Source organism: Callorhinus ursinus, unplaced genomic scaffold, assembly GCF_003265705.2.
Source record: "Callorhinus ursinus isolate GAN/ISIS: 27379988/994484 unplaced genomic scaffold, GSC_fseal_2.0 scaffold10, whole genome shotgun sequence".
NCBI lineage: Eukaryota > Metazoa > Chordata > Mammalia > Carnivora > Otariidae > Callorhinus > Callorhinus ursinus.
Window position 1 is genome coordinate 53,833,750 of NW_027397072.1, and position 14,506 is coordinate 53,848,255.

Here is a 14,506-nt window from a genome sequence, read left to right on the forward strand (position 1 = left end):
AGCATAATCTGAAAAAAATATAATATAATTGCTCACAGGTATACAAAAATATCCAGCATCTGTTAAGATGAAAACCTCAAATTCAGGATGGTGATTATCTCTGGTGAGGAAAAGGAAAGGGGGTTGTACACGGAGGTGTCAATCCCTGTAACATTTTCATAAACTTGGTGGTGGATAATGAGTCCCTTACCCTTTTTGGGGTATACTTTTGTTACATTTGAAATATATAATAATTTAAAAAACTGTGGGGGATGAGTAGCAACAGGCTGAACCTGCAATTCATGAGGAGACCGTCAGAGCTGCTCAAGGGCAGCACTAAGTCTCAGGCTTGGCCCTAGAGGCCAAAGGCAGTGACAGGATGGGCAGGCGGTGTAGGCCGTTTTGCTTCAGGTCTGAACACCCTACCATTCTTTGGTTCCCCTGACCACTTCTGTAGTTTGTCCTGCTGGCTTCATCCCGACAAGAATGCTTCTGCATGCTGTTCTGTCAGTTTTTATTCTTTGTATGTGCTTGCCACATGTGGGATAGTACGTGAGGAAGGGGAATAACATTTCCTGAGGATGTGGGCCATGCCAGCACCTCTGCTGGGCACTTCCCTTACATTATTTTACAAAAGCCTCACGGCAGGGGTGCCTGGGTGGCTTAATCATTAAGCGTCTGCCTTTGGCTCAGGTCATGGTCCCAGGGTCCTGGGATCGAGTCCTGCATCGGGCTCCCGGCTCAGCAGGGAGTCTGCTTCTCCACCTCCCACTCCCCCTGCTTGTGTTCCTGCTCTCGGTATGTCTCTGTCAAATAAATAAATAAAATCTTTAAAAAAAAACACAACAAAAGCTTCACGGCAACACCATATGGTGGTTGTCATTATCTTCACTGCTCATTTGAGAAAACAGACTCAGAGGATTCCAGTAACAGACTGGAACCCAAGCTGATCCTGGTACAAAGTCTGTATCATCTCTACTACATCTGTGGTGTCCAGACTTGGTATAGGACAATGTACTGGACACAAAGACACACACACACACACACACACACACACATAACATATATATGTTATCTTTTTCAGAGCATATGTCGTACTCCATAATTGGAGGAAGAACTCAACATGATTTTTCTATAAAATCAAACATTGGTATATTATTAAATAGAACACAAACGCACATACATTTTTAAGATGAAAGGATGGTGAAGAAATTTCTTGCTTTCGATGAGTGAGTCAAACTACACCTGAGGACCCCAGGAGTATACTTTTACTTTCTTCTCTTAACAGGGGTATCCCCAGAGGAAGAGCATGAGAAGTATGGGACCACGCTACTGTCACAAATCAGTCTGCTCCCAGAACAGCAGAATTGCCTCAAGTTGGGAAGTTGGGTTCTTTTTACCATCATTGAGACTCAGTATAAGGAGCCCTTCAACAAACTTCCTCTAGAGACATTGCCTGTGTGCGTCTGTCTGAAGGAGTCTCGCTAGAACCATTACACAAAGGGAAAAATAACTTTTCTCTGGTCTCATGCCAAAGCAGTATTTTCTACCTATATCCACTCTACTTAGGGATAGACTGGCCAAATGTTAAAAACTTTGGAGAAGGATGTGAGCCATGGAGAGCTGGGGACTCTCTGAATTGCTGAATTCCTGCGTACCCGGCATTATTGATCTTTCCAACAGTTCTATGAGGTAGGGACTATCCTTCTATTCATTTTATAGATGAAGAAGCCGGCATAGAGAGGTAAGAAACTTTCCCATGGACCCAGACCCCAGGATATTCCCTCAGTCAACAGGACAAGAGAATAAACACATGCTTCCCAACATTTCTCTTAAGTTTGCCATCAAATCTTCTTGTACCTAAATAAACAGTACCTAAAAATGGAACAAATCCAGGTTCTTTCAAACACCAAGTATCTGAAGATTCATTTCCTCTCTTGTTATTTTTAAATTTAGAAAAGGCTTTTAGAATTATGTCTCTTGGTAATGACAGCCTGTAATCATTCTGCTCCAGGAATCAAGCGATGTGTTCAGAATATGTCATTTTCCCTTGTGACACTAATGGCAAAACCACACTCTCAACCCAACCAAAGGATGACTGAGAGGGATGGAGAAGTGTGGTCTCTTGGTTTCCACTCAGCAGTTTGAGCCAAGCATTCTTGGCTTTCACTCCAACTCCTTAAGCAATAGGCAAGATACTTAACCTCTTAACCCCATCTGTGAAATGCTGATGCTACCTCTTTACCTCTTTGTGCGGAGTGTTTCCAAGCTGAAGTTGTTAAAAGTCCTGAAGATAAAATGTGTAGAGGATATATGCTTTCAGAGAAGTGTTTTCTGGAAGTCTGAGGGTTTGGGGTGGTGAATTGTGGATGATAGGATTTGTTTTTAACTAAAAACTGTATATAATTGTAAAGTTATGGGAAACCCTATAGGATAGTGATTAAAAGTGTGGACCCTGGGGCCATCATACCTGGGTTCAAATGCAAATTTTTGCACTTTTACAGCAGAGTGGCTTTGTGCCTTCTTTGACTCAGTATCACCATCTACATAATACATATAATAAACAATTCTCATAACAATCTTACAAGGTAGGTATTATTAATTTTCTCTTATTATAGTTGAGAAAAGTATTCTAGGTTATTGGTACATTATAAGCCATAAATAAAAGATCGTATATAGACAAAAAGTATGTGTACTTATGCATTTGCACATATACATAGTGGTTGCTTCCATTTTAGTATTCCCCAGATAAGAAACAAAAACAGCAGCATGCATATAGAAGCAGGAAATAGGGTCGACTAAGTAATGCAATAGAAAAAAAAAATCACTAGATTTAAAATTTTTAACTTTGTGAGTTAAAAAAAGTTCTACCACCCCCTGACAACTTGTATGAACTTGGGCAAACAATTCTATCTCTCTGAGAATAATTTTCCTTAGCAGTAAAATGAGGCCAGGGAGAGGGTTGGATAAGACATAATAATTCTTTGACTCATGGTTGCTCTGTTATGCTTTGTTTTTTTAAACTTGCAAAGTTTAGAAGTAGGGCAAGATTTCCAGGTGAAAACAGTGATCTGGGTCCACATAGTTTAACTTCCCCTTTTTTCTCCATAATGCTATAGAAACAGCTAAAACTACTATAATAGGGGAAAATGTTTTTCCCTGCTGGAAAATAGGTAAGAGTGCCATATACATGCCAGACACTTGGGATAATTCCTGTGAGAAGCATAGCTGCTGAGATCAGGCTGAGGAAGGACCTAGCAGCCTGTAATTCTAGGACATGAGGAGAAAAGTCCAGGGTTGGTGGTGGGTTCATTTCTTAACACAGCGATCCAGCACCTACACCTGACCATCTTCTTTTGGCTTCAGCTTCCTCCTTACCTTGGACACACTACTAGGTCTCTACCATTTCTCAGCAAAAATTATACTACATCTAAATTTTCCCACAGTCCTTAGCCTGGGATCTTTACATTTTCAACAAAGATTTTTCGTGATCCCTGACAGAACTCACCCCAAATCCCAATACTGAAAAACTTAGTTGTTCCTTTTTTGAGTCACTATGTTAAGGAAAATCTCAGAAGTTGGGAAGAAGAGGACCAATTTGAGGAATTTGAGAAAATTTCCCCTTTGAAGCAAACTCTTATAAAAAATAGGGAGCACATAAAGCAATTGCAATTCATATTCATGATGAAGACATTCCATCTCTAACACAACAGCAGGGTGCCACACACAGACACAAAAGGAAAAATTTAGGATAAGAAAAATATTCATAGGGTTGAAAGGTATTATCTGTCAGTTAAAAAACGCAATGGCACTGAAAACAATAAATGAAAGATGAAAGAAATTTTAAAAAGCATAAATAAGTGAAAAGACAGCCTTTATTCATGAATCAGAAGACTTAAAATTGTTAAGATGACAATATTACCCAAAGTGATCTATAGATTCAATGCAATCCCTATCAAAATCCCACTGGCTTTTTTTTTTCTTCAGAAATAGAAAAACTTATCCTAACATTTATATGGAATCTCCAGGGACACCAAATAGCCAAAACACTCTTGAAAAAGGACTAGAGTTGGAAGACTCACACTTCCTGGTTTCAAAACTTATTACAAAGTCACTCTAATCAAAATAGAGTGGTACTAGGATAAGGATAGATGTATAGAGGGCTCAGAAAGAAAACTTTGCATGTATGGTCGAGAATTTTCAAGAAGGGTGCTAACCATTTAATGGGGATAAGACAATCTTTTTAATAGGTGGGCTGGAAAAGCTGGATAACCACTTACAATAGGATGAAGTTGGGCCCTTTTTAAAAGCTAATACAAAAATTAACTTCAAGTGGATCAAGGACCTAACTGTGAGAGTTGAAATTAGAAAACTCTTAGAAAAATCATAGAGGAAAAGCTTCAAGTGGTTGGATTTGGCAATTATTTCTTGGGAGATGACACCAAAAGTGTGGGCAACAAATAACAAAATAGATAAATTGGACTCATCAAAAGTAAAACTTTTGTTCATCAAAGGGCACTATTAACAGAGGGAAAAAGTAATCCACAAAGTGGGAGAAAATATTTGCAAATCATATAGCTAATAAGGGATTACTACCCAGAATATATAAAGAACTCTTAGAATTTAACAACTACAATAAAAACAACCTAATTAAAAAATGGGCAAAGGACTTGAATAGATATTTCTCCAAAAAAGATACACAAATGTGCCAATGAGCACATGAAAAGATGCTCAATATCACCAACAATTAGGGAAACACAAATCGAAACCACAATGAAATACCATTTCACATCCATTAGAATGACTGTTATTTAAAAAAAAAAACCTACAAAAGACCCCAGAAACTAACCCAAATGTCCACTGACAGATGAATGGATAGACAAATTGTGGTGTATACATAGAAGGGAATATTATTCTGCCTTAAATAAGGAATGAAATTCTGACATATGCTACAACACGGATGGACCTTGGAAACATGCTAAGTGAAATAAGCCAGATACAAAAGAACAAATATTATATAATTCCACTTATATGAGGTACCTAGAATAAACAAATCCATAGAGACAGAAAGTAGAATAGAGGTTACCAGGGGCTGGGGGCAGTTTTAGTTTGGGATGATGAAGAAGTTCTGGAGATGGCTAGTATGTGATTGTTGTGCAATGTGAAGCTACTGAACTGTATGCTTAAAAATGGTTAAAATGATAAGTTTTATGGTGTGTATATTTTATCACAGTAAAAAATTTCAACAGAAGCTGCAAATAGTAAGTTGAATACAAACAAAATAATTAAACATTGGTGAATTACAGGACAAGAGTGTAACATTCTCCAAGAACTCAAAGAAAAATGATAAAGGTTAAAAAATAAGAGCAAGAACTTAGAATATAAAAAAGAGTTTGGAATGGATTTAGGAATCAAATGGACAGAAGAAAAGGAATAATAAAAGAAGTAATAGAAAAATATTTCTTAGGCTTAATGTATTTGCTATCAGATGGAAAGGCTCAAACCCTATACAAAGTATTATACAAAATCAATGAAGGAATCCACACCTAGATATATTCTCTTGACTTAATTTTTTTAATACCAAGGACAAGGAAATTATTTTTACAAGTATCCAGAAGGAGAAAACAGGCTACTCACAAAGGAGAAATGTACTAAATTGGCATTTTTCTGTATGCAATAGAGAATAGAATATATACAAGGCGACACTGTGTCATTTTCCAGTAAATTTAGAGGAAAAGATAGTCAGGGTATAAGAATTTTATATTCAATTAAAATATTTACCTGGAGGTGAATAACAACAATTCTCAAATAAGTTCAGCCTTACAAATTTTAATATTCACATACCTTTCAGTAAAATTTTACCTGAAAAAAGACTCAGCCAACTAAGAAATTAAAAAATAAATAAAATAAAAACTTCAAGTGCTAGAAAGGAAATATGTATATGTACGTGTGTGTACTTATGAGACATAATGCAAATAATTCTTAAAAAATTCAACAAGGAGAATAAATGATACTACTTAATTCTTGCCATTATAAAGACAAGCAAAATTCATTGGGAACTGTTACTAGAATAAAAATGAAATTATACTTTTTCAAATCATTGGTGGAAAATTAGAATATCAAAGAATGGTAAAAGATAAAGGAGTGGACACAGATACAGCAGGAAAATATTTTTAGAAATTTAAGTTCATAATATTTTTTTGACAAAGGACTTAAAAATCATGAAAGGTAACAGAAAGGTTATTTTATATTGATTAGGAGTATAGTCCATAATGAGAATCCATGTGAACTAAACAACATGGCATAAATTATAAAGCAGTGTGTTGGAGATTCACATAAAACAGTTATGGTGGAAAGTTTAAAAAATACCTCACTGTCTTCACAGATCAAGTAAACAAAAACATAAGATGTTTGATAAATTTAATCAATATATTTCTTTATTGTCCAACATTCATGGATGATAAAATTTAATCACATACTAGTCCACCAACAAAAATTAATAAATTTTAAGATTTTTAAAAATTTTATTTATTTGAGAGAGAGAGAGAGAGAGAAAGCAAGAGACCGAGCAGGAGTGGAGGGGGAGGGGCAGAAAGAGAGGGAGAAGCAGACTCTCCACTGAGCAGGAAGCCCGATGCAGGGCTTGATCCCAGGACCCTGGTATCATGACCTGAGCTGAAGGCAGATACTTAACTGACTGAGCCACCCGGGTGCCCCCCAAATCAATAAATTTTAAAAGTAGAAATTATATAAACCAGTAATTTAGAAAATACAACAGAGAAAACTCATTCACAATGGAAGGAAAACTTAAAAATGCCTAGGAAAAAACTTGATGAACACTGTATGAGATTGATTTGAAGAAAACAACAAAACCTTAGTAAGAGACATGAGTGAAGGGATTATTTCCTTAAATAAGAAAATATGTACAGTAAAACTGCAATGCCATTTTGCTAAGGTGATTCTGCACTTTCCATACAATTCAAGTGAAATCCCAAGAATATTGTGGTACATTAAATAAATTATTTAAAATGACCATGGTAGGGGGAAAAAAAAACAAAACAAACTACTAAAGACCAGGGGGATTTTCACTCAAGATCAGAAGTGAAGAAGGACTGGTCTTCCAGATGCCAAAACTAATAAAAATAGTGTGGCCCTAGCTAGGAACAGACAGGAATGCAGTGTATCAGCACAGAAAACACAGCAATGGATCCAAGTCTATGAAAGAGTATAATTTTTCAAATTGACAGTAAATGATTATTCAGCAAATGATGGAAAAACTGGCTAAGGTCTTCGAAGAAAAGGATGGATCTTGGCCCTATACCTTACATGAGACTAATTTCTAGAAGTAATGATCTACATGTAAAAAAAAATATATAAAAATACTATAGGTAAAAGTAGTCATAAAAAGGACAATAGCAGTCCAATCATAATTATGAATACTGATGCTAAATTTCTGAATAAAATGCAGAAAAGAGTTCAACTCTACATTAAAATAATAATATATGACAAACAAGTGTAACCAGAAGTGCAAGAATGATCCAATATTAAAAAATCTTTTTAATGCATTTCACTGTGTTAGTAGGTCAAAGAAAAAAATATCATCTTAATAGATGCCAAAAATTCATTTGATTAAATTGAATATCTATTCTTGATTTCTTTTAAAGGAAGAGTTGGACTTCCTTGAGATGATCTCATTTCCAAATGATGAAATATCTGAAGTATTTAAAGTAAGACCAGGAAAAAGACTATCCAGGGAGTACTCAGGGAATCATATGCAGTAGTTAATACTAACATAATGTATCCTAACAGTACTTAAATTAACATTGGATCCTTTATTATGCTGATGAAGAAACCTGAAAATGTGTTACAATTTGTCAACTGTTTTGCAAACTGATGAAGCTAAGAAATCTTGGAAGAGCAACATGATATAATGCAGAACACATGAGTTGGACCAAACCCAGAAACCAGAATCAGAATACTAATTCTCCCATTTTTGTTATTTGACCGTTGCAAGTTCTCTGAACTCAGATTCTCAGTGTCCCTTATCTATAAAATGGAAGTAATAGGCAAGATGGAGTAAACTTGCTACTGGCTATCTCTCCTGGTGATTATTAGACAAACTCCGGACAAAAAAAAAAAAAGGTCAACACATAAGGACTCTAAAAAGTAAACAAAGCAGATGAGTTGGGCAGGGTAGTTAAAACCTGAGAAGTAACCCAGACAAGGATGGATTCCACATTTCCCCCCCTCTTTTCTTTCAGGGCTTTAAACTGAGGGTGGGTCTGTCACATGGTAGTGGCCTGGAAGGTTACCATATCTCAGGCCCCTGGGAAAGGGAGCCGTTGGGGTTCAAAGAATGTGGAGAGAATCCCCACTTTCATTTATCTTTGATTACTTCTGCCTTTCCCATGGGTGACCTCAGTAGAGAACGGCACAAAGCAACGTAGTGGCCAAACTCCAAGAGAAACATCATTCTTCTTGCTAGCGGACTTGCAAAGGGCAGCCTTAGTGGGAAACATAGTGTGTGGGGAATCCTGCAGGATAGGGAACTGGAGAAAGGGGTCCCAGTACTTCTGTGAAGCTGTGTAAGTCCCAGGCTCATCTCTGAGCTGCACATGCATAGGACAGACTCAAAGCAGCTTAGCAAAGGCTTTCAAAACTGAACTGAAATAAAAACCACCACCCACAGAAGAGATAGAACTTGTGGTCTGAACCTAGTTCAAGTAGAGAAGAAAGATTAATATTCTCCAGAGGATTTGAAGATGTCTGAACAACCTAGTATTAAAAACTTCTAGGATATATTCTAAAATTACTCGATGTACCAACACCTAGAAAATGTGACCAATTCTCATGAGAGAAGGTAATTAAGATGCCAATCCTGAGCTTATGGAATTGCCAGGCAAAGAATTTAAAGCATATAAATATGCTCTATGAATTTATTTTATAGTATTTATATATTACACTTCTACTATATTTCTACTAGTATTATCTATTATATTTCTATATACTCTACTATAATTACATTACATATAGTTAATCCAATATATTCATCTCATATGTAATCTCATTATATATTTAATTATATTATATAAAATATATTTAATTTTATGTTATATCTTATTATATACTGTATATTTACATATATATTTAAATATTTATATATTTATCTTATAACTATGCTCCATGAGGTAAAGGTAAATACACTTGAAATAAATGGAAAGACAGATGACCTCAGCAGAGGAATAAAAATTTTAAAAAGAACAAAATAGATATTTTAGGACTGAAAATCAGAGGATCTGCAATAAAAAATTCAATGGATGAGCTCAGTGGCAGGATGGGGTTGGCAGAGGAAGGAGTCAGTGAACATGAAGATAGATCAATAGAGATGATCTAATCTGAAAAACAGAAAGAGGAAAGATTGGAAAATAATTGAGCAGACCTTCAGGCACATATGGAATCATACCAAAAGGTCTAAATCTGTGTCATTGGAATCCCAGAAAGAGAGGAGAAAATGACTAGTGCCGAAAAAATAGTTTAGAAATATGGCTGCAAATGCCTCAAATTTGGTGAAAGACAAATTTATGGATTCAAGAAGCTCAGCAAAGCCAAAATAGGATAAACTCAAAGAAAACCATGCCTAGATAGGTCCTAGCCAACCTGCTGAGAGCTAAAGATAAAGAAAAAAATCTTGAAAGCCAGTTAGCGAAAAATGGCATATTCCATATAACACAATGAGACCCCATTGGAAATTAAAATTATAATGGTTATATGGGGATACATGAGAAATGATACATAAGGTACTTAGCAGATAAAAGACACAGATGGTAAGTATTATTATTCTGATTGTAATTCCTTTACTACATCTCAACACACCATATTTATTTTCTGTTCTATTTCTTCAAGCTTCCCATGGTTTTCTTTATGTGGATTTGGTCCCAAGAGCTGGATGCAAATATTCCTTTGATAGTATTTCTTTTGGTTTACCCACAATCTTTTGCTCTTGTTGAAACGAGTCTCTGTGAATTCATGTCCTGTTTTTGAACACCTTTTTTTAACTTACACTGTGTCCTCACTTATTACATCCATATAATAATGCATGTTTTACTCTCTTATAGGGATATTGTGAAGATCAAATGAGATATGGAGAAAAACATAAAAATTCCTGTGACCAACTAAAACACTGGAAGTCATATCTTTCAGAAATAGTACCAGCTTGGAAGTTCTGAAAGCCTAATTCTTTTAGCCAATATCATGAGAAAGTATTTCGGAGATGGAAGGCTCGTCCACATTTCTCCCGGGCTGAGAAGGTTGGGGAAGTGTCAGTAAATTATTCATGCTTTGCCAGCTGACCCAGAGGTAAGGCCAAGCAGTCACCATGTGAAACCCATACAGCCTTTAGCAAGGCATTTTTGGCTGTTTGATGCATATTTAGCCCTTAAATATTGAATACTGCTTCCCGCAAAGTGGAGATTCTAATCTCTGTCTTCTCCTTGGTACGGGAAACCAGGAGTAGTGAAGTTAAGGCATAAAACAATATATTCAAAGTCTGATTCAGATGACTAATTTGAATTAGCATAACCAAAATGAGTCTGAAAGCCTTGGCATTTTAACAGTGTTTATAAATCCGTGACCCCCTCTGCCCTCCCCATTTCCCAGAGGCCGTGAGCAGTAGCACACAAAATACCCACAAGGGATGTGAGATCTAGGTCTCTGGGCCAAACTCAAGCACGCAACGAATGGAGTCAGCAAGAAGCAGCACTGGGCAGCCTGGGTTGTAGGAGGATGTGAAGAATGGAAGAGAAGGTTTTCTCGGAAGAAAAGGCATCTCTGCATAAAGGATGTCATCATGTAAAGACAGAGAGAGGAGGAATCTTCCATATAGCCCATAAGCCAGAGACACTGTCTCAGAGCTTCTTAAAATCCTTGGCCAATATTGAAGGAAAGTCTCATAACTTTCCCGGGCTTTATGATTCTCTGTGTAATAACAGAAGGCAGCAAGGTACAATGGCAAGAATGTGGAGCCTGCATCTAGTGTGGGTTCTGCTTGGCATCCTTAGGAACATGATATGGCCTCAGTTTCTACTTCTGTTAATAGGAAATGAGAAACCCCTGTTTTTAAAATGGGGTTTCTGTGCATCGCAAATGGCATGTGTGAATAAAAGATACTGCTAAAGGAGAAACAGGACTTGGAAACTTCTATATGGTACAGAGTATTCTTTTTGTTACACACAGGAAACAAAAACGTGGAGAAAAATGGGGACTAGCTCAGATTTGCTGTGTTGGTGCAAAATCCAGGAAACCTTACTCCATCTTGTTGGTCCTCCTCTGCTCTCTAGAAGAAGAAAGTCTCCCTGTCCTCCCTGTGCTTGCCCCTCCTCCTTTCCTTTTCCTTATGTGTCCATACGCAAGTCTGCCAACAGTCCCACATGTGTCCCCACCCCTGGCCCCCACCTACCATAGCATTTTGTAAAAAGTGGACAGAGTCCTTAACTCAGGAAAACTGTTACCTCCACTCCCAATACACCATCCTAACTATGAACAAATGGCATGTCTCGATTTTTGCTAGCTTTCATGGGTAAGTGGTAAAATCCAAAATAATATTTTTGTTCAGCTAGGTCTAAGTCATCCTTTTATGTCAACAACACTTTTCCACACCTGATTCAAATTTCCTTTTATTCCGTGGTCCCGTACACCCTCCCTTTCTAGTCCCTGCCCTAGTAATTATGTATGATAATATTTCAAGTTCTTACTTCTCTCACAGTATGCTTATTATATCTCTGAAATCTTAATCCACAAAATAAATCTAATTTAAATAAAAGAAAATAGAATCCCCCCAAAATTTGGCTTGCCCCCATTTTGCTCCAAGTTAGCAGACCGAGTTGCCAATCAAATATAAGTTTTACCTTAATGTGATTTAGTCATTTACAGAATTTCACCAACATCAGGGAATTCCATCAGTCATCACAGAGTAAACTAGCAGATGGGTCAATGTGCAAAGTTCAAGGCTTAAGTGAAAAGAGAACTATAAGATTAAAATGACTGACAGGGCCAGGACTAGGGTACAAATATCCAAACTACTCAAGAAAAGGTGGGCTTTTTTTTTCTTTTTTAAAGATTTTATTTATTTGCCAGAGAGAGAGAGAGCACAAGCAGAGGGAGTGGCAGGCAGAGGGAGAGGGAGAAGTAGGCTCCCCGCTGAGCAGGGAGCCTGATGTGGGACTCAATCCCAGGACCCTGGGACCATGACCGGAGCCGAAGGCAGACGCTCAACTGACTGAGGCACAGGGAAGGCGAGCATCCTTACCTGTCTTCTGTTAGCTTCATTAGGGTTGTGCCTCGAGTAGAGAAGACAATAAAGGACATTCTGAGCTGTGGGCTGGAAAGGAAAAGAAATTCCATTAGGGCAGATAAAAAGACTGTGGAATGCCATTTTCTTCTGGTCGTCCTCTCTGTTCTCCTTTTTGTATCACGGCTGTGGAAGCTGAGGCCCTTCAAATCAAAGAGGGCCTCCACAGCTGGTGCTGCAAGTCTTTAGCCAGCAGCAGACTCAAAGCTGTGGACCAAAGGCAAGACCTGCATTGTCTTCCTGGAGGCTGCCTCTGATTTGACCCCACTGCTCAGTAAGGGTAGATTACAAGTACAAAAGCTAAAATTCATCACTGCCCTGTGCTCTGTCTGAAGAGACATGTCCCCAGAAGAGGACTGGTCTGCATAGTGTTTATAGAAGGGGGACCCCAATAGATAAGATTGGATGGCGTCCCCATGGCAGTTGGGTGGATGCTAACGTGGAGAGTGGTTGAGCTTGTTGCAGTTGGATGCCATCAGCCATTAAGATCATACTATGAATTCCCTTTGCTCTGAAAGCAGGATCACCACACTTTTAATTTCACCTTGGTTTCCCAAGGAGGTTATCCTATAAGGAAAGAATGTGCTGATGGGCCACAAGAATATCCACTCCGCTTGGTAGTTACACTTCTCAATATTCATGAACACAGTGGCATGGTTTGTAGATGGCAGTGCTTGGGAGCTTTGTCCATGGAAAATCCACACTCTGGGAGACAGAACTACTCTCAGCTGAGGACCAAACATATTTCTCTGTCTTCAAGATGGACCGGCAGAAATAACAAAAACAAGACAAACATTAAAAACAAAACAAAACAAAAGATGGACTATCAGAGTGTAGTGGATTCACCAGTAGACTGCTGGGCTCTCTTTGGGTGGCCAACTGCTTCATCTGTCACGGCATGAACCTGTTTCTTCACAATGCAATACCTTCCCCTCCCTGATCTGGCCGCCATGTTTTAGAGTTCCCACTTCCTCCAACATTTCTCAAACGCCCCCTTTTCCATTTCTTCACTTAGGACCTTGCCCTCAACTATCTGACCACTGCAATCGTTTCCTAGCTGGTGACCTTGCTGGGCAACATCCTTTGTTCTAATTCATTCTTCACACTGCTTCCGGAACTATTTTCCCAAAATATAAATTAGACCCGTCACTCATCTGCTATAAAATCTCCAATGGTTCCTGCTGCCGCCAGGATGAAGTCTACATTCATTACCATGTGTCCGATGAATCTTTGGAAACGCTTACCATGGTGTTTAATACTTGGTAAGAGCCCAAGCAGTACATAGAGAATTCAATGTTGGTATCTTGAAACAGACCTGGGCTCTCTGTCCATGACACCATTCTGCCTGTTACCACCTCACTGCTGCTAATCAGCAAAACACCATGTCCTAAATGATAATAATGACCATCATAATTATCATAATAACATAATAACGGTCAATCTTATCAAGTGCTTACAGTGTGCCAGACACTATTGTAAGTGATTTGCATGTATTATCTCATTAAACTTGTAACAACTTTATGAGATCAGTACTATTATTATTCCTATTTTCCACGAAAGGAAATTGAGACCCTGAAGGATAAAGTAATTTCCCCAAGGTCACAGAGTGGGAGAGTAGTGGATCTGGGGCTTAAAATGAAGCTTCTGGTTCTGGAACTTAGGTTCTTAAGCACCATATATTATCCTGCTTCTTTTGTTTAGAGTTCAGCTCTGGAAAAAATGAATTTGAAATGTGAGAAATGTAGGGTTCCAAGAGGCAATTGGTATATTTGGTATATGAGTCTTGGCAAGAGACCTAATTTGGAAGTTTTCAGCATACTGATGTGAGTAGAATTGTTCCAAGACAGAGTCAGCAGTGAGAAGGGAAGTGAGCCACTGCTAGAACCAACACCAACATTTAAAGACCTGGCTCTGGTCAGTGGGATGAAAGGAGAAACCAGAAGCCAGTGGAGGAGAGAATTTCAAGGAGAGAAAATTCTCAATCCAATGAAGCTCCTGTATCCAGCAGAATAAGCACTGCAAGACTGTCTTTGTCCTCCTAGGGCATCACTTAGGAGCTTTGGTGAGAGCCAGCAGGTGGGAGGTGGGATGGAAACCAGATGGAAGCAGGTCAAGAAATGAATGATAAAAGTACGGATATGGAGACACTGAATCTTTAAAGATATTTGAGTGAGCAAGAGA

The 14,506-nt window shown here is 38.0% G+C and overlaps 1 protein-coding gene across 1 annotated transcript in view; it reads right to left on the reverse strand.

Annotated features, from left to right (window-relative positions):
• The window catches only part of ANTXR1 (ANTXR cell adhesion molecule 1), a 215,675-nt gene that overhangs the window by 173,677 nt on the left and 27,492 nt on the right, over nt 1-14,506 (reverse strand). The window contains exon 3 of the mRNA XM_025868548.2: nt 12,284-12,355. Coding sequence (XP_025724333.1) covers nt 12,284-12,355 — 72 coding nt within the window. The remainder of the gene's footprint in view (nt 1-12,283; nt 12,356-14,506) is intronic.